Source organism: Parus major, chromosome 17 (genome assembly GCF_001522545.3).
Source record: "Parus major isolate Abel chromosome 17, Parus_major1.1, whole genome shotgun sequence".
In the NCBI taxonomy this organism is placed as follows: domain Eukaryota; kingdom Metazoa; phylum Chordata; class Aves; order Passeriformes; family Paridae; genus Parus; species Parus major.
The window spans coordinates 5,118,634-5,138,694 of NC_031785.1; the positions used below are offsets into that span (position 1 = coordinate 5,118,634).

General features: G+C 41.2%; 1 protein-coding gene across 15 annotated transcripts in view; it reads left to right on the forward strand.

Moving 5' to 3' along the window:
- FNBP1 (formin binding protein 1) overlaps positions 1-20,061 on the forward strand; it is a 95,675-nt gene that overhangs the window by 61,636 nt on the left and 13,978 nt on the right. For 4 of the 15 annotated variants that reach the window (XM_033518519.1, XM_033518518.1, XM_033518516.1 and 1 more), the window contains 5 exons: positions 7,276-7,404; positions 9,109-9,255; positions 12,597-12,794; positions 14,172-14,354; positions 19,241-19,327. In XM_033518519.1, coding sequence (XP_033374410.1) covers positions 7,276-7,404; positions 9,109-9,255; positions 12,597-12,794; positions 14,172-14,354; positions 19,241-19,327 — 744 coding nt within the window. Of the gene's footprint in view, positions 1-7,275; positions 7,405-9,108; positions 9,256-12,596; positions 12,795-13,757; positions 13,785-14,171; positions 14,355-19,240; positions 19,328-20,061 lie in introns of all 15 variants that reach the window. The other 11 variants (XM_033518520.1, XM_033518521.1, XM_033518522.1 and 8 more) reach the window with 5 other exon arrangements.

The following is a 20,061-nucleotide window of genomic DNA, read 5'->3' on the forward strand; positions in this document are numbered from 1 at the left end:
ACAACCTGCCATCCCTGCAGAGCAGCTGTTTCCCTTTTGGAATCATGACTAATTTAAGAGGGTCGATTTCTACTCAATAGGGAGTTAATGACTCCAGCAGGAGTGTCCAGGGGACTTCATAAATCTCCATATGTACCCTATACATTCCCTATGCTTGGTGATAAGAGATCAAAGTTGTGAGCCAGTTTTAGTGTAAAGCAAGGAAATCCAACTGAACTTAAATTTCCTTTTAGCAGTGCTCCCCTGCAGCAATGCTCTACGTGGCAATTTGAGTTTTGTAACAATACAACTCTTTTGGGAGGTGATTGCTAAAGGGAGGGAAAGGGGGTGTGAAGGGGAGGTTTAAGAATATCTTCTGAATTAAACAACTGCAGTTTGAATCACCATTGCAATAGAAGTGATATTCTAAGCTAATGCAAAGCAATTATTTCATGCTGTACAGTTGGAAAGCTTCTTTATAGTCACTCTCTTTCTGTCAAAACATTGGAACAAATCTTTTCACCTGCATGAGAAGTAAGGCTTCAGAATTTAGCTAATTTAGTTTGTAAGCTGCTCAGTTTCGGTGAATCATAGAATACCAGGTTGGAAGGGAATTGAAGGATTGTCTGGCCCAGTGTTCCTTGGAAAAAGCACAGTCTAGACAAGATGGCCCAGAACCCTTTTCAGCTGAATTCTGCCCCATGTTGGGAGTTCCACCATTTCCCTGGGGAGATTATTCCAATAGCTCATTGTTGTCACTGTGAAAAATTGTCCCCTGGTGTCTAATTGGGATCTCCTCAGGGGTAACTTGTACCCATTACTCCTTGTCTTTTCCATGTGACTCCTTGTACAGTCTCCATCTTCTCTGTAGTTTCCCTTCAAGCACTGGGCACAGTGACAGGGTATCCTAAGCCTTCATTCTCAAGGCTGACCTAACCCAGGTCTCTCAGCATATGACAGCTTCCCTGTGCTGGATCATCTTTGTGGCCTTTCTGGATCTTCTCCAATCTATCCAAATATTCTTTTTTGTATAGTGGGGACCACTGAACACAATATTCTAGGTGTGGCCTGGCAATGACTTTTATCTCTGCTGGGAAAGCCCTTGTTGCTGCAGCTCAGCATCAGCATCACCCTGGTCACTCAGACTAATTTGCCTCCCAAGAGACAAAGTTGTGTATTTTACCCATAAAATTGACCTTCAAGGCTACAAAATTTGTCCTGGTAACTTTTTCAACCCTGACTGTCCCTTCTGCCTTGGCTGTGTTTGTAAATTCTTTCTTGGAGAGAGAGGACTAGAACCGTGCCCAGTATTCCAAGTATGAGCTAAGCAGTCTATTACCCAGTCCTGAAATTTCCATTATTTATATTCAAGAAATAATTTCCATTTTTTGTATTCAATACCCAGATTTATCCATGGCAGAGTTTAATTGCTTATGTAGTACAACTAAACAGACCTCCAGAAATAATTTAAACATTGTCAGCCAGTGTTCCAAATACATCTTTTCTTTTTCTTTTCTTTTCTTGTTACCTCCCCCATCAAACCCACATAACCTTGCATCCACAGAGATTATCCTTTTTTATAATGAATTACACTTGCCAGATATCCTCGTGGAACTGCATTTCTCTGAGCTTTGTGGAAAACTCCTGGGTGTTTGCAGGGATTCACAGTTCAGTCATCCAGAGAGTTTGGTTATTTAGTATTCATGACATGAGAATGGCAGTGCAAGGAGACAAACTTTTGGGTCTGAGGCACAGTTATTCCCTAGGGCCTTGGAGCAGTGTGCTGAGAGGTGCTGCTGTGCTGCTCTTCTTAATTAATTTAGTCTGTCTTGGCTGTTAGAGCTTCAGCAGGACGGTGTTGTTTGGGGATATCTTTTGATAGTGTGAGTTTCTGAATTCTGGTAGTGAGACTGCACTAGATAACAATTCCTGAGATGTGGTGAGGAAGATTTTCCATCCTCTGTCAGTGGTTTACTCATTTGTATATTATATTCAGCCAAAGGATTTCAGGGACCCACAGAGTCTCAGATTTTTCCTCCACCTCTTCAAGTGTTAAAGAAGGATTTTTCTTTCTGTTTATTTCCCTGCTGTTATTTTTCACCTCCCCATTCTACTTTTTCTTTCAGGGAAGCAAATTTCAAATCCTTTCTTTGCTTGCCGCTTCAGAGAGACCCAGCTGGTTACTGTAAAATAGTAAAGAGTGGAGCTTGATTTGGAGGCTGTGTAAATCCAAGCCTGGAACCCTGGCCCTGTTTTGAAGTGTGTGGCAGGATGCCCACTGTTATTAATGATCCTGTACACGCTGCCACTGCTGCTGCTCCCGGAGGCTCCCCGTGCCCAGTGGTCGTGGGGCAGCCGTGGAGGGACAGCCAGAGCCTAGAGCTGAAAAATCTGTGAGCAATAGAAAGCATTCCTGAAATTGGTGAAGTATTTCTGAGTCTGCCTTTATCATTAAGCTATTTTGGAGGGATTGGGTAGTTGAGGGGAGGGGGCAGGGATGACTTTTTTGTGTTTGCATTTTAGTCTGATCTTGGATTTGCCAAAGACAGATCTGTTTTGGCAGGCAGTGGCCTGGCAGTGATGCATCTCACATGCTGTCTGAGTTTGAGAGAAAAGAGGGGGTGCAGAATGGGAGAAGAGAAAGAAGAAACAAAGTGACACCAAAGTTTTGACTGGAAATTTTGCCATTCTGGATGAGAGCAACTGCTGAGAAGTTGAACTGTCCCACTTAGTGTGGAGCAGCTGAATAACAGCCAAAGTTTTTTTCTGGCCTTTTCAGTTATTCATATCACTCCCACCATAACAGCCCTGAGGAGCTGCATTTTTTGTCTGTGTAAACCCAGAAGACAGTGTGTCTATTGACCCTTTTGCTGTTTCTGGAATGTGTCTTAGAAAATTGTTCTCAGCAAAATATCCTCATTCTTTTCTGCATTGGAGACCAAAATGGCAGAAAATGTACTTGGTTTTTAAAATTTTCTCCTACTCTTCAGCATCAACAAGTTCCTTTTCATATCAAAGGAGGCTTGGGGGGTAAGGTGTAGTCAACAATACAAATGGATTTATTTAATTCTCTAAGAGTCTTCATGTAAAGTGTAGCAGTTTGCAAAAGTTTTCTTACACTGTCAGGGTTGACAGTGCCCATCATAAAGTATCCATATTCCCTTTCTCTGTTCAATTTTCCTGTTCAAAGGCATGAAGTATTAGGACTGATTTAATTCAGATCTATATAAAAAGCTTTACTTGTGCTGAATGTTTGCAAGGATTATGGATAAGTTCCCTTGTCTGTAATTCTTTGATCTCATTCTGCTCTGCACTGATTGCTGAAGTTGCATCATATTGATAAACTGCAGATGGTAACAAGCAGGTGATAAGAAGGCTCAGGGTTAACTTTTTCTAATTTCTTATTTTGAAAGGGAAAGAAATATCCCCATAAATAGTTAAGTCAGATTTTAGCACATCAATGTCCCACCCTGGCATCTCTGAGCTCCTTGTAGAGTCATTTGTCCAAACTTGTTATTTGAGAGTCTGGTTTTTGCAACTCAGTTGTTATGAAGAAAATCTGCAGGAAGTGTAGTTAAAATCTTGTTGAGAAAACAGTGTTTGTGTTTTTCCCACTACCTTAAGAGAGAGATGCCACAGTGTGTGTTGCCAGCTCATATGGCCACTGAATTTAGTGTTGTTTTTCACCTAAGGTAGATGTGCTGCTGAGGCCTGTTTTTTTAAAAAAATATTTTTAAAGTACTGAAGACAGCCACAAAAATCAGCATTTTGCAAGTTAATACTTCTCTGCAGTTAGCTCCTGTCCTGCATTCTTGCCCATGGAGCAGCAAGGCTGTATAAAGGAAGGGAAAAAGGTGGGTTTTGATTCTATTTAGTGGCACTTCTGCATAGATTCTTAGAGAGGTCACATATAATAAGCCTTACATGCTGCTGGTGAGCTATTGCCTGGTTCAGGCTATGAGAGCTGCACTCCTTTAGCTCAAGTGTTCTCCCAGGGCTGTGGAAACACTTCCCTGGTGTGACTGCTCAGATTGCAGTGGGAGCCCAAAACTCACCTGTCTGCTCCCTGCAAGGCTGGAGGTGCTGCAGCTCCTGGGCTGTTGCTCATTTTGGGGAGTTCATTTTCTGGGTAAGACAAACATTGACATTTATGACCTTTTGATTTTGGTGCTGCCACATGAGTTCAGACAAGTGCTGCCTTAACAAAACCAGGCTTCAGGGAGGAAGCACTGCCTATGTGTGCAAGTTTATTTTAGGGCAAAAAACTGTTACAAAGGTATGTTTGGGGTGGGAGATGTTTGAAATCTGTGCACCTTTTGCAGTGGAAGGCATTTGGGAGCACAATGCTGCTGTTCTCCCCACAGACCCTTCAGGTGTACATACCCTTTTTGCTTTTCTACAGTGCTGAAAGGTGACCTCAATCTTTATTCCTTTGAAGAGGGGAGTTTTTTGCTGCATTCAGATCCCTGGCCCTGACACCACTTACAACTGAGCAATCTGTCAGCCTTTAGAGGTGGATTGTGTTTCACATATGGGGCTGGAAACTGAGCTCTTGCTCACTCATCCCTGCCCAGTTAAAGGAGAGAATATGTTGACTGAAAGCTGCATCCCAGCATTGTTCTCCTGTATCTGAAGTCATTGTCTGGTTTTCCAGACCCCAATTATTCCAAAGCCTTTCCTTCTGGAAATACTGTTCAGGGCAAATCTTTTAGCATTAACTCTAAGAAGCCCCAAAAAAACCTCTGAAGCTGTTTGCTTGCACAAGTGAGCAGCAGAGAAGCAAAAGTTCATTTTCTCTAAAGCCCAGCTATAAATTATTCCTGAAATAACTTCTATGACTCTCTGCAGTTCTGGGCTACTGCATCCATTGCTTTGAATGTGAAATTTAAAATCATTGTCTTGTTTTTATCATTCTGTGCTTCAACAGAGTGCAGGAATCTCACTATAAGGCCCAATTCTGTTAATATTAGAAGTGATGATGTTAGAGGAAGTGACATATTGAAATGAAGTAATAAAGAAGTCTAGATTTTAAAAAATATTTTTATTTTAAGATCCAAATACCTCATTGCAAAGATATTTAAACACTCTGAAGCTTGCCAAATGCATTAAATGGCCAAGAGAAACAAGACATCACTAGGGCTCTCATACAAAAAGTTCTGATTTTGGAATGCACTCAATTTTATTTACTCATCTGCTGCCCCCTCTTATTTAGGGCCAGTTAAGATCATTTTGGAAACTGAGTGTATACATTGAGCTCAGAGTTACTTTGTCATATCCAGCCAATGAGTTTGCTCATGAAAATGAAATCTGATGGCTTTAATGCTTGCTGGGTCTGCCTGGAAATGTGTAATAATGGATTTCTTGTTTTTCTGCTTCAACAATAGAGTCAAGGGACAAATTCCTGAGCTGCATTATTTAAAATTATTTTTAAAAAAAGAAAGAGTGAGACAGCTATATGAGTGGGAGTAGGGCTGGTGTAAAGTCAGCTCAGACAATGGGTTCCTCTTAGGTAGATGAGGAGAATGGGCCTCACAAATGGATATTGATCTGCAGCAGCTGGGATGTGAGGAAGGGACTGGGAGATGAGTGTGAACCACTCTTACTGCTGCCTGCCTTTCCATGGCCAACTTTGTTTTCCTGGTAATTTTTTTTTGTGGCACAAAGATATATTGTTTTCCACTTGTATTTAATGTAGTTGTATGTGAGTGTGGGGATGGTAAAGCTAAATAAACTTTATTAGTGCTTGGGCAGGGAAATTATTGATGTGGCTTCTTGGAATTTGATTGCAGGAGGTGAATTTTTTAAAATTAGGTACTCATCCTTTGCAGGAGTTAGTGGACAGTTAAAACCCTTGGGAACAAGAAAAGTTGAAAATATATCTTTTATTGGATTCACTTATTTGGTTATAGTCATATTCTTCTCCATTTGATGCTACTGTTTCATCTCCTGTGATGCACTTAGTGCCCAGTATCTCCTCATTCTGCTTGAATTATTTCTGCAGAAAGAATGTGAAGGGGATCTGTGAAATTCCTACAATCAGCTGCAGAAGCAATATCTGAGTTGAGGTGAAATAAATTATTAGGTGAGATGGCAAATGCAGGGGAAGGCTACTTCTTTACAAACTGAGATTTGAAACCTCCTGGCAGAATTTGTCACCTTCCAGTTATGATTACAAAAACATTCCATGATTTGATATTCCATGGATTTATTGTCAGGAAACTATTGTCTGCTTGGAACAGTTCAAAGAATAACCCTGTTCTGAACTGATTTTAATGGGAAATATACACTTAAAATATACTGAAATTCTCTGCTGTGTTGTGTCCCCTGAAACATGATTTTTCAAAGCAGCATTTCTCTGCCTTGTCTTAAGGAATTATTCTGAAATTCAGCAGCAGAGCTGCAGCCAGGGAGGGAGAGCTTCAGTGGGGAAGGCATGGGGGATGTTGGAAAGGAAGAGAAGGAAGAGATGCTGTATGGAGGCCAATGGCAAGGAAAGAAAAGGCATCTAAACCAAACAGATGGGGAGAGGCAGCAAGGGAAGAATATTGGGCAGTGAAACAGATAACAGAAGGCCTTGGGAACAAAACTCTAAAGGGAGGAATCTGAAAACGTGAAGGGGTCACTTGGGGACAGATTATTCCAGGGAAAGAAGTGAGATTAATTGCCCAGTGCTCTGCTATGTTGGGCAGTAAAGTAAATCATCTGTGTGGGTAAAAATAGGAAGGAAGGCATCTCAGCTGCTGCTCTGGCTCCCCTTTCCTTGTGTGCTTCATGCCAGGGCTGTGTGAGGAGTGTGGAGAAAGGGCTCTGCAGGGCACACAAAGTTAAGAGGTTTCATCATGGTTATGTTGGCTGAAATGATATAGAAATGTTGGGGTTTTTTTCATTTCCCCTTCCCCAGAAAAGACTACTTGCCAACAGGGAAATTATTAATTCCTCATTAGAGGAAAGCACCAGGTGACATCCACCAGGGCATAGGGGGAACAAGAAGTGTGTCCATGAATGTACTGGGAAGGTGCCTGTCCAGTGAGCAGGTGGAGGGACCAACTTGGTTTGGTGTTTGAAGTGCAGTTCAAACAGAGGCTGTTGATGGAATGCAAAATGGGTCAGGAAATAGCACATTGTAATCCCAGGAAGGAGCAGCAGCACTGTCCACACTGCAGCATGGATGTTTCACAAAAGAGGAGTAAACCAAAAGCTGGTGCTCAGAGTCTCCTATCCCAATGTTCCTGCATAGTAAGATGCAGTTGTTCTCCATGTAGCCTAAATTATAAATTTCTTTTGGTATTTCCTCAGGCAAGACAGCAAGCCCAGCTGAGACATCAGATGGCAGAAGACAGCAAAGCTGAATATTCTTCCACCCTACAGAAGTTCAACAGTGAGCAGCATGAGCATTACTACACACACATACCAAACATCTTCCAGGTAAGGGTCACTGGCAGTGCTTTAGAGTAGCCCATAATCCTGTGACAAGAGCACATTGCACATCACTTCAATTCTATCACCCTGACTGTTAATTTTTGATTATTTTTTTGCTCATTCTTAGCAAATTTTACATGCAGTCTGCCACCCTGAGAGGTAGTAGCATAAATTATCCCTTTTCTTTAAATTAGATATAAAGGGATCAATAATACATAAGGAAGGTGATGTTGAAGTGTCGTGCCAGATGAGGACAGCCTTTGGAATCCTCACAATCTTTCTCTGTTCAGCTCCTCTGTCTGTGCAGCTGGGGATGAAAGGGAGCATCACTGGCATTGCTGGGGCAGGAGGCAGCTGGGCATTGTTGCATCTGTAAAGTCCAGTTATAAAGTTTCTTTATAACCTGTGTTCAAATTAGGCTGCACAGACGTTTAAATGTGAACCACAGTAGTTCTACAGCAGTGAATCCAAAGGGTTTTAAGCAAGCTTGTGTCTAAGGGTGCCTAAGGACAGGCTGCAGAGGAAGAATAAAAAAAAGCCATCAGATTCATTCTGAGTGAAGATCTGAGTTTGTGCTTGAGTGAATGAATTGAGGTTAATGTAGTAGAACAGAACTTCTAAATGACTGTTCCATTGTAATGGGTCATGAGCATCAGAAGTGGAAAATACAACATTTTCAAAGGACATGTCACATGCTTGTCATCAGATGAGAAGTAGCTGATCTTTGCGTGGCAAACACGCATTTTCTTACCCCCTGCTAAAACTTGTGAGCTAAATGGACACCTCCTCTTTTGCCTCATGGTATTTCAAACCAATGCCCTGAGATAAACTGGAATCAAGCAAATACTGGAGCTGCTGAGCACTCTGATGTAGGTGAGCATGTTAAAGTCCTGCAGATGTGCCCTCTTCCCTCAGTGCACCAGTCAACTCTCCAGGATTTTCTTTTAGATGTTGAAATAAGTTGTTTTGTAAAGAATTGATGTTGCTTGTGGATCAGCCAAGGCAAAGGGGATTTTTAAGTTGACTGCTCCTGGAGTCCAGTGTGAAACAGGCTGCTTCTGTATCCAGCTATAGTTTGTCACAGTAGAATTATGCCACATTCAGTTTCCCTCTGTGGTAAAGGAGAGGCCCCTGGAAGAGGTGCTGGAGATCCTGGAACAGAATCCCCTGAGCAATGAGGAGCTGTGGTGTGAACAGCATGTGACGTTTGTATTGTACATGAATACATCAATACATGATGCATTGTGAACAAAAATTATGTACAGGACTCCCTAAACACCAAAAATTACCTCCTAGGGGAAAGAAGGGGAGACATCAAGATCTTTGTTTCCTTACATTCTACAGAAAATAAGATTGTTCTGAACAAGCACAAAAAATGAAGGAATTTGCTGCAGAAATTCTTTTAAAAGCCTTAGGAACCATCCTTACAAAAGTCTAAAGCTAGGGTTTGACAAATCAGCATTTTTTAACATAAAAAGTTAATTGAAAAATTTCCAGTAATAGTAAAAGAGATTACTTTTAGAATGACCTTTTGATGTTTGAGGGAGCAGCATCACTTGGTGCCTTCCAGAGAACAGCTGTCCTAGTTTGTTCTTAAAAATACATTTAATCCCTAAGTTTTAAAGTAGTTGTTGTAAGCTGGAGAGGAAAATTGGGTGAAACTGTGAAGTTAATCTTGATGTTTGACCTGAATGAAATGTAATATTTTAGAAAATACAAGAGATGGAGGAAAGAAGAATCGTGAGGATAGGTGAATCCATGAAAACCTTTGCAGAAGTCGACCGCCAAGTGATCCCTATCATTGGGAAGTGCCTGGATGAGATAACAAAAGCTGCAGAATCAGTGGATCACAAGAATGTAAGTGTTGCATTGTTGGTTGTCATATTTAGTATTGGTCTCAAATTTATGGAGACTGAAATCCTGGGTCCAGGCTTAGCAGAAGAGCTTTGCAGTCATGGAACGAACCCAAAGAACAGCTTCTTGTCCCAGGCTGCTCTGTCTGAGACAGGATGTGCTCAGATTATTTCACAAATCTACTAACACTCAGAAATGCCTTTCCTGCAATACTTTTTAGTTTTTTGGGTTTTTTGATTAAGGAATATTGTCTTGTTTTATTAGGATAATTCCTTTTTGAAATACTTAATTTAAAAGTAGACATCAGCATGTGATGTTGGACATAAGTTCAAATACTTAATCACCAATTATTTTAAAGGTGTTTTCTATGTCTTATAGTCAGAAAACTAAATGTTTCAGAAGTGTCTTAATTCCAGTGAGCTTTATAATAGCGAAAATCTTTAAAGTATTGGTACATGAACTTCTGCAAAATCTTTCTGTAAAATATTTCTTTGCAGGTTTGAGGTTTGCTGGCAATCTGTAATTGAGAAAATCTTGATTTCTGAACATCATTTTTCTTCACAGGATGCAAAGAAACCTCTCTGATTAAAAGGCTGGTAAAGATTTTGGTTGAGCTTCCTGATGTGCAGTGACCACAAGGGCAAATGTGTTTTCTGTTTTGTTTGCAGAATGATCTGCTCCCTTCCTACCTGAAGGCTCTGTTCTTCCAGCCTTTCTCATGGATTACATTATTGCTTCAAACACTGACAGCCTGTGTCTTGCTGACTGTTTAAATATCCCATATGTGCTCTTCACTGGAATCTTTTCTGAGCTGTTCTGTGCCCAGAATCATGAACTGGCAGCAAAAGCCCAAGGCTGAAGTTTTGAAATTAATCCTCTACTCTCTGTTCAGCAATTACTCTCACAGAGAGCAGCACAGGAAACTCAGGAATCTGAAAACCACTCTCTGAGAGGGAAAAGGGGGAACTGAGGCAGTGATTCCTGTGTTAGAGCAACATACCCTGCTTGAGGTACAGCCTTTGGTGCTGCATGGTGAAATCACGGTGGGGAGATTCATATCTCAGCCTACACTCTGCCAGAGTCTTCTGAGCAAAACACACATGAAACTTAAGCTGGGTGTTTGAATCAGGGTGAATTTTATATTCTCTTCCTCACAAATAAGTCCATGATGGCTCATACACAAGTGTGACATTGGAAAATGATGACTTTGAGCACTGATAGCTGAATTTACCAGGATCTCCTGTAAGCATTGTGCTGACAAAAATGTGTTTAGCCCAAATAGTTAGATCTGAGCAGCTGCAAAGGGTTTAGTGTGTTCTGTCTGGAAACATGTTTATAAAGAGTTCTTTTTCCTTAAATATCATCAAGGATTTTTTCATCTCTGGAGCAGTAATTTCTAACTATGTTGATTATAATGAAAGTGCTGGATTAGTTACTAAACATGCAACTGTGTAAATAGGATTGCTTTATGCCCTCACTGCACTGCATAGAATTCCTGTTAATGCCAATATAAACTGCCTGGACTTAGCAGGGAATACTGGTTCACTTTTAGTGTGTTTCTAAGGCAGTTTTAAATATGTTTTTTTTCCATTTCCCCTTTCTAACCACTTGAACAACACAAAGGTCATGTGGCAAGTGTGAGCTGTGGTGACTGCCAGGTGAACCTGTGCAGAACCTGATTCAGAGGGCTCCAGCAGCAGATAAAATTAATTTGTTATGGGCTTGGAGTTCCTGTTATGACATTATCTCTGTGATATATGGGGCATGCTGGTTATTTTTAGTTCCATTGTAGTGGAATGATGTTTTGAATAAATGGAAGGAACACTGTAAAATTCATAGAGGAAAAAGTGAAAAGCTCCATGCATAGGATAAAATACCAGTGGAGTATTTAATGTAACAGTGTAATCTCTTAGAGAATGGTTTGGGTTCCACCCCCTGCCATGGATAGGGATACATTCCACTAGCCCAGGCTGCTTCAAGCCCTGTCCAACCTGGCCTGGAACACTTCCAAGGATGGGGCATCCACAGACTCCAGGCTCTTATAAATAGTTCCATCTTTCCTGTAGGCTCCCCTTAGGTACTGGAAGGCAGCAATTGAATCATCCCAAAACCTTCTTTTTTCTAGGCTGAACAATCCCAATTCTCTCAGCTTTTCCCACTCTTTTCCACTCTTCTCTAATCCTTCTTCATCTTGCTTTCATGTCTGTCATTAATGAAAAGTATTGTTCTACTTCCCTAAAACTCAGGTAGGAATTTCATGGTGCCACCTGATAGATTGAGGATCTTAAATCCATGTGGATCTTCACAATCCCATGAAGACTTTTGCAAAGCTTTTCCTGTATCTGTTTTGCTCAATGGAGCCTGGCCTCTGGATATGTTTATACCCCAGCAGATTTCTCCTGGACAGCATTTTCACAGAACCTGTGAAATACCCTCAAAGCAACAAGTTCTTTTTATGTAACAGAGCAGTGATACTTTTCCCTAGAGAATAACAAGGAATTTGTGTGCCAAGGCACAGTGTCTCTAGTGATCTTGGAATACAGCTGTTAGAGTAAAACATAATCTCTTCCCAAGAAAACAAGTAGATAAGAAGTCTATTAGGATCTGTTTTTCCTGAGTCCATTAGATTTAAATGCATTTGGCAAGCTGAGGTCTGAATTTGATCTTATGTATAATTAATTTTGTTTGTAGTCTTGGGTAGGAAAAATGTTATGGATTGGTTTGGTTTTGATTTGTTTTTGTTTTTTTTTTCTTTTTCCTGTCCAAAACAAAAAAGCAGAGCCATTGTACAGTCTACAGCCAGTCTGTGGTTACTTAGGTCCCTCTTAGCAGTGCCAAAAGGGAATGTGGCTTCAGTGGCTCCCACACCAGGGCATGGGGCTGCTGATGTGACCTTGGACTGCTCAGATGTTGGGTAAAGCTCATGAAACATTTACAGCCATTTACTGTCACTAAATTCACAACCAGCTTGTTGACTGGTGGCAGTGATCACACAAGAGCTCTCTTTTATAGGAGTATTTATTGGGATTTTCCTCTGATTCGTTAACAGCTGTATTCCCAGAAAATCTGTACCTTAAGTCTTTGTTATGAGTCACTTACTGAAGTGTGTTTTGCTTTTCCAGTCATTAAAGTTAATGAGCTCTTACCCCTTTTCAGCAGAAGGTGGAGAGTCTTGTATTGACCCTGGGCTCTGGAAGGGTGTTCATTCCCAGGAATGAGCCTGGTCACTCTCAGGGTTGGTCCTACATTGACAAACTTTTATTGTTATGCCTTAATGTGCTACCAATTTGATGTCAATCCTCACCTGAGATGTTTACACTTGTGTTGGATCTGTCCTATTGCAGGATTCCCAGATGGTAATAGAAGCCTTTAAATCAGGGTTTGAGCCTCCAGGAGACGTTGACTTTGAGGATTTCACACAGCCCATGAAGAGGACAGTGTCTGAATCCAGCCTTTCCAACTCCAGAGGGGATGGGAAGTCAGAGCCCAAGTTCGGTAGCAAATCCAAGGGCAAGTTATGGCCATTCATCAAGAAAAATAAGGTACTGATTTGCAAACTTGAGCTTGGTGCTAGTATGTGTTTTGTCAATAACCTGTGTCTTGTCTAGTAATCTTGGCAAGTTTAGTTTTTTTAAAGAGAATTTTAGATTCAGAAAGTTAATAATTTATGTCTTAATATGGTGCTTTGTTGTAGTCTTTGGTTACTTAAGTTTCTTTATAACTTTAATTTATATTTTCTTGTATAATTTCATTAATTACGTTGCAGTTTTTCAATTAATTTAACTTAAGTTGTCACGTCTCTGCCATGGTCCATTTCTGTCCCTAACTCAGAGAAGGAGTTGTTAACCACTTACCTAGTACCATGTGTGCCAAACTAACATTGTTACCTGTGGGAAGCTTCAATGTGGCATTACTGTTTTGACACTCCTCAAACTCTCCTTGGCTTTCCATTTGCGTTGTCTTTCCAGTCTGTGCACTGGGGTCAGCAGGTGGGTGGCTGGGAGCAGGGAATTGCTGGGATCACTCTGAAGCACCACTAATGGAGTGTAACTAACTGAGCAGTTGACTGTTTAAAGGGCCATATTAACTTATGTACCCATTAAACCTTTTTCATTCCACTGTCATACTTTACACCATAATGCATGGCAGCATTTATCTGGGGTTACCAGGACATGTCAGGGGGACTGGACTCAATCAGGTTTCAGTAACACTGATGGAAGCCCAGAATAGCTTTGGTTTTTTTGACCTCACTCTTGCCCTGACCCTTTCCCAAACCTCTTAAATTTGAGATCTAAAAATCCTCCTGTTCACAAGGGATCATTCCTGTAGTGCTGGTGTGAGAGAGGACTCGCTGTCTGGTGCTTACATCAGTGTAGCCAGAATAAAAACACAACCAGGACTAACTCCTGAGCAAATTCATAGAATGATCTGTACAAGTGAAGTGTGATGCACATTGCTGAGGTATGATTTGGAAGCAGGAAGGAATGTGGTTTGTTGTTTTCCAGATAATAGAAACGCTACTGGGCACTAAGGTACCTTCCTTATCTGATCCATTTAAATTCAGGTATTTGAAAGCTCTATCCATATGCATTGTTCCGAGCTGTCCACAGAGCAGAACAGGGCAAAATATGGGGATAGTGCTGCATGGAAGAGTCTGCATGAGCTTCCTTCAAAATACTTTTGTGTTACTCTTCTGTTGCATCACTTACTAATACTTTCATTTATCACAAATCTTCATTTAACACGACTCTTTTAACTACTGCTTTCTCCCCTCTTTTGAACCATGGCCTTTAATATTTAATTATTTAATTGGTTTTTTCTCTGGATTTCAAATATTGGTTTTGATGCTTATTTTCGTTTTGTGTTTTATCTTTTTATTTTGGTTTTTATTCTGTCACTTCTCCATCTCTTATACGTAGCTTATGTCCCTTTTAACATCCCCCCATCAGCCCCCTCCTCCTCCCCCTGCCTCTGCCTCACCCTCTGCTGTTCCCAACGGCCCCCAGTCTCCCAAGCAGCAAAAGGAACCCCTCTCCCATCGCTTCAACGAGTTCATGACCTCCAAACCCAAAATCCACTGCTTCAGGAGCCTAAAGCGCGGGGTAAGTTCTCCTCTGGATACCTCTCTCTCTCTCTTTTTCTCTCTTCCTTTTCTTTCTTGCGCTTTTATTGCACGTTCTGTTATGTAAAAACTTTTGTTTTGTGAATGGTTCCATTGTGTTTTATCATAACATGCAGACAAATCCAAGGGTTCCCAACCTATAAAGCCATTTGTAGTCAAAACCCCCACAATGAAACCACAAAAAGTTGCTGTTGGAAATTACCCTCTTGGGGGAGGAGGGGTTGGACAAAATACAGAAGGAGGAGCTGAACATTCAGTAATACTCATGTAAGAAGTCAAAGTCTTTAGTTTTTTGCTAGCAGGGTGAATTCAGCTCAATGTCTGTCAGAAGGAGAAGAGTAAATTAGGAGGGATTCTAGGAGATAATAGTTGTGATTTCAGTTGGTAAAAATCGAGTCTGGAAAGATGTGATGTTGTCACTGGAGCAGTGGGAGCTTCTGTTCCAGTCACCAGGCCTCAGCTCATGGTTCAGTGTCAGTCTGTGCAGTAACTGAGTCATGCCAGAAGAAACTGGTGAGATGAGAAAGGTGTACTGATTCTGGGTGGTAACAAAGCCTTTCCATGGTCTATGTGTGCTTTAAGGCAGGGCTGCCAGCTCAGGGAAGACCAGGACACAATTCTCAGTGCCATGATGCATAGTTCAAAATTATTTTCTGTGTGCAAAAGCTTTACTGGTGCAGAATGCAAGCTCCAAATGACAGAGGAGAGGTTCTGAGGGAGCAGGATTTGGGATTCCCCTGCCAGCAGCTGCACTGCAGTGTGTTAGTGCTGGTTTAAGCACTGTATGGTGGAAAGATGCTGAAGGCCTCCATGGCTGATTTGGGGATTCATGTGGGTTTAGGTCACACTGGACCAGCACTCTGTGACACATCAACACTGTTCCTAGCTCGGTGTCCCTGTCACCTTTGCTGCTGATAAAGAAGGAAATATGGCCTGAGGTGTTTTCCAGGTCAGCTGCTGTTCCTGTTGCTGACAGCAGCTGTGGTTATGGTCATAAACCAATGTTAAAGCGTTTGAGTGAAATCAAATCCTCTCATTGGTGGTCTTCATAAGCAGTAAATAAAATGTCAGGTTCCTGAGATTAAATTTGCCATTTTTCAAACAAAAATGAGACTTTATCTTCCCAGAAACTCACACATGACATGGTTCTACTGAGCATTTGCTGGCACAGCACGGCTTTGCCTCCTAGGTGAAAGTCCTTAGAATTATTTTCTCCTGGATAAATTACAGGAAGGAGACAAAAGTGTTCAGTATTTTATGTTTTTTTAGAGCAGACAGTAACAGTGAGGAAGTGACTACTTAAAAAAGCCCAAATTCTGCTCCAGGCACTCATTTAGGACTGAGGACTGGAGCTGTATAAAAGCAGGGATGATTTCCATGGGGAACTTCAGTGGCTGGTTACAAAGAACTGAGAGCAATGCTGTAAACAATGCACTGTCTCATCTGGTTACAGACAGAGCAGTTAAAAATAAATGTTTTAAACAGTTTCAATTCTTTGCTAGGAAACAGCCACTTAATGGGACACTCAGAACACAAAAAATCCCATTTCTTCCCATCCCTGTTTCACTGGGGAAGTGGGAAGATTCTAAACTCCCCAAAGGCAGGTTCTGTACGTGTCTCTCCTCAGTTGCAGTTTGACTCAGAGCATCTTCTCAGTGGTTTTACCAGGTGGAGACAGACTTTCAGTTCTGCTTGTGCAGCAGCAGAGCTGAGGATGTGCTGGGTGGTGGCACCACTCCAGGGGTGGCAACTGGAGCTCTCATTGTCCTGGCAGTGCTGGGTCACTCAGGGGTGCAGGCACTGCTGGAGGTCAGGGGTGTGTTGCAATCTGATGCTCCATGGTGGCATTCAGAGAACAGAAGGTTGAAAATAGTGCTGAGTATTTCTTATTGACTTAAAAATACTGGTTTGTAGTTCCATGGGCACTTCACCAGTTTGTATTTTGAATGTACTCTTTGGCTGATTGCTTGGCCATATAAGCAGTTATAACTAAATGATTTTAAGAATTGCTGAAGGAAGGCCATTATTTTATGTATTAGCAATCTAAGAAATCCAAGCATACCTTGAGAATTCTGCATGCCTTATTTTTTTAAGTGCTTTGTGTGAAAGGCAAAGTAATGAGAACAATGTCCTACAGTTTTCTCTGGAATCCCTCTAATTTCTGCTGACACATTCATTGAGAATGTGCAAGGAAGGGCTATTGCTAAATCTTCATTTTAAACCTTTCACTGTGTTCTTTTGCTATTTCATTTCCTTCCCCTGTCAGCTACCAGGATGTTTGTGTGTAAATACTTTTCCTGCCTGACTCATCCTGAGGATTTGGATGTCCAGTATTCAGATAATCATCTCTTATCCCAGAGGGATGAATTCAGGCCCCATGGATCATCCAGAGATATGGAGGAGGAGGAGAGGCTGCAAACCTTTGGCAGCTTGCTCTGTCTCATTTAAAAATTCACATTTTTATAGGTCCTTGGTGATTTTACAAATGGTCAGACTAAGAGATCATCAAAGTGCCATATGACCTTCAAAAATAAAATCATTCTAACCATGCAAAAGGAAAATAAAGAACCACCCACAAATCATTTTAATTTATCAGGTGAAAAATGAGTGTTTGGTGTTTCTTTCAGTTGATATGACTCCTGTTATATTAGGTACAGCTAGACAATACTGTTAATTCTGCTTTAATCTTATTAAGTTTAGTAAGGTTTCCTTTATTCAGTGCTTTCCCATTCCCTTGTAAAATCCAAAACCATCTCAGTTTTACTCAGGAGCGTGAGCATTAATGTCAGGGATCCTGGATGGTGATGTTCTCAGAGGAATGAGGGGGATGGAGGGTGGAACTCTCCTCTGCACAGAAGAATGTTTGATCTGTACATCAGGGAAACAGATTTTTGGAAGGTCATGCAAGGACCAGCAGGGCAGCACAGTGTAACAGGAGTTTGGACTCTGGATCATTTAATTTGCTTTGAATTGTCTCTGCACTGCTGGGTTTGTTCCTTGGCAGAATTCCACTCCAGACACCTTCAGTGAAGGTGCCCACAAGGCTCTTTAAGTCTTATTTTAGAGTATTCAGCCAAATTGCCAAGCAGGTGCTTACTGGATTTCTTGATAACCTTTGAGCTCTCAAATCCTACAAAGCCAGTGAAAAAAGTTTACTTCAGAAAAAAGGGGATCACACTCCTTTTTCTCACTGTCTTAAAGAATAAGGAAAAGTAACTATCTGACATGAGCAAGTCCTGAGACCATTGCAGGATAAATTCCAGCAGCAGGAATTGCACATTGTAATTGATCCTTGAAACATAACACATGAATGGATTCCCATAAACTCCTCCATGAAATCTGTGAGATCACAACGTGTCTGGAGAGGGAGTGTGTTTTAGTAATTTCCTTTCAAAATTTTGGTTTAGCATCTTAGGTTGCATTTGGCAAAATCACTGGTGACTGTTAAAACAAATTATATAATTAGCTATGATATGTCTTGCACTCAGTCTGGTTTTAATTTTGCTTCCAAACCAAAAATGCAATGAATCTTGTTTTCATGGAAGGAAACAGATGCCTGAACAATTCACAACAGATGCAAGGTTAATGTGGAGGCACCAATACCAGTATCAGTGGTCACTGCCAATATGAAATCCTAGTCTGTTTAAACAAAATTTTAAAAAAATTAAACATTCAGGTGCTGACTCTTGTCAGTGTCTATGGTTTTCTAATCACATTTTTGTATTTTTCCTCCAAGCTTTTTTCTTCTAACCCCAGCAACAGAAATGTCCATTATAGAGAATACTGTAAAGCTGTTAGAAAACTTATTATGGATCAGAACTAGGAAAAACTATCATACATTGTTTTGTGGATATTTTTTCTAATAGATGCTTTAAAAGACACTATGAAATTAGTGTAGCACTTCAAATCAACTTCATCTCTTTAGGGAAGTTAAAGCCAGAAGAGCACAAAGAATGAGGAACCAGTTACATAACTTATAATTTCATTTATGCTTGCTCTGCTTTTTCTAATTCCATTTTGAGGACAAAAGAAACTTGGTATTCTGCCGGTTGGTACTAATTTTGTGTTTTATTTTAGTTTTATTGCTGCAGCTGCAGTAACATCAGCACCTTTTTTTAAAAGAGCAATCCTCCAAACTAACAACATCCAGGGGTAGAACTTACACCTTTGAATGACTCTGTGTGCTGGTGTGAACTTGGCTTTCCTGTCCTCCCTCTCCCCAGAGCCCGGGAAGTGACTGAGCAGGGAGGATGGTTTGGGAGCTGGGGCAGACATTACTGCCAGTATCCAAGTTCCATAAAGCACATGGAGGAAATTTTGTGGTTTCCTTTCTAGTGGAAGTTGTTGACTCCATTACAATATGATTTTATTTCCATTGCACCCGTTGCTGTTGTCCCTCCCCGCCCGTCTCCTGTGACACTCTGTGCACTCCTGTCCGACACCCAGCTCTGACTCTGCCCCACTGATCAGTACTTTGTTGCTCTGTGAGCATGCAGAGACAGCAAAAAAACCACCCCCTCTCCATCCTGCTCTGTTCTCTGCCCTGGGAACACTTGATGGTCTAATGTAAGTGTCTCTCTCTGTGCCAAGACTGGTGGGTGGGGTCATTAAATCCATGGCTTGTTCTAGCACCGAGAGAGATGTTTTCTGACCTTGGTATTTAAAGAAGCATTTAAAAATACCATGTTTTCTGATCTCTCTGAGCATGCTGGACTCTTAATATCCACCTGGTTCCTAGGAGGCTCCCACTGCACCTTGAGGGTAGTTAAACACCAAGCTGTCTTTTGCTGTAGAAGCAGTGAACACAGAGGTGCCGCGCTCATCCTCAGTGTAACCAATGTGTGTTTTCTCTTGCTGACTCACCAGCAGACACAGTCTTTGTATATTCACAAAGAACTCATGAAGAGGACTTTAGGGACACCCACGTGTGCCGTTGAGGCTAGGGAATATGTTGTAAGTCTGAGTATGGTGTGATCAGCCCATACTGTTGCTACACAGTCGCTAACCCCACTTACAACGCCGGCCCGAGTGTGCTGTGGGAATGTGCTTTGTCAAAGAGCCAAGGAAAATTTGGTGGGAGGCAAGTGGCAGCTCATGGTGTGATGTGCAGGAAAGATAATGTCTGCTAGTCCTGGAAATGCTGAAATTGGCACTGTTAAAGTAGCTGGACCTGTGAAATCCAAAGTTTTGTAAACAGGTTCTGCACATTTATTTTAAATTATTTAATGAATGCAGTCTTGAGCATCACGAGGCCTGATGGGCAGGAATTCTGTGCCTTGGTTGTGAGCACTCTCTAGAGCCTTTGGAAACTTCTATGAGCTGTCTATAATGATGATAGTTCATGGAATCAAAAGGCATGTAACCTTTAAATCTGCTACTTGGACAAAGCAGAGTATGGGGAGATTTTTACAGGGCCACTAAAAAAAAAAATAAAAAGTTACCTCTTGGTTGTATATATGAAAGTCCAGTGATTTATGTGAACCCTGATTTCTGTAAGTGAGGTTAGTGGCCGTGACTGTCCAATAACACATGGACCTGCTGGCTCTCATGCTCTCTCATGTGTTATTGAAGCTTGTGGCTCTTAGACTCTTCATTTTTTCCCTGCAAGACTGAGCTAGGCTTGGTTTAAATTGACAGCTTGAAACACATTTGCTCATTTCAAGGAAATGTAACTTATTTGATCATTT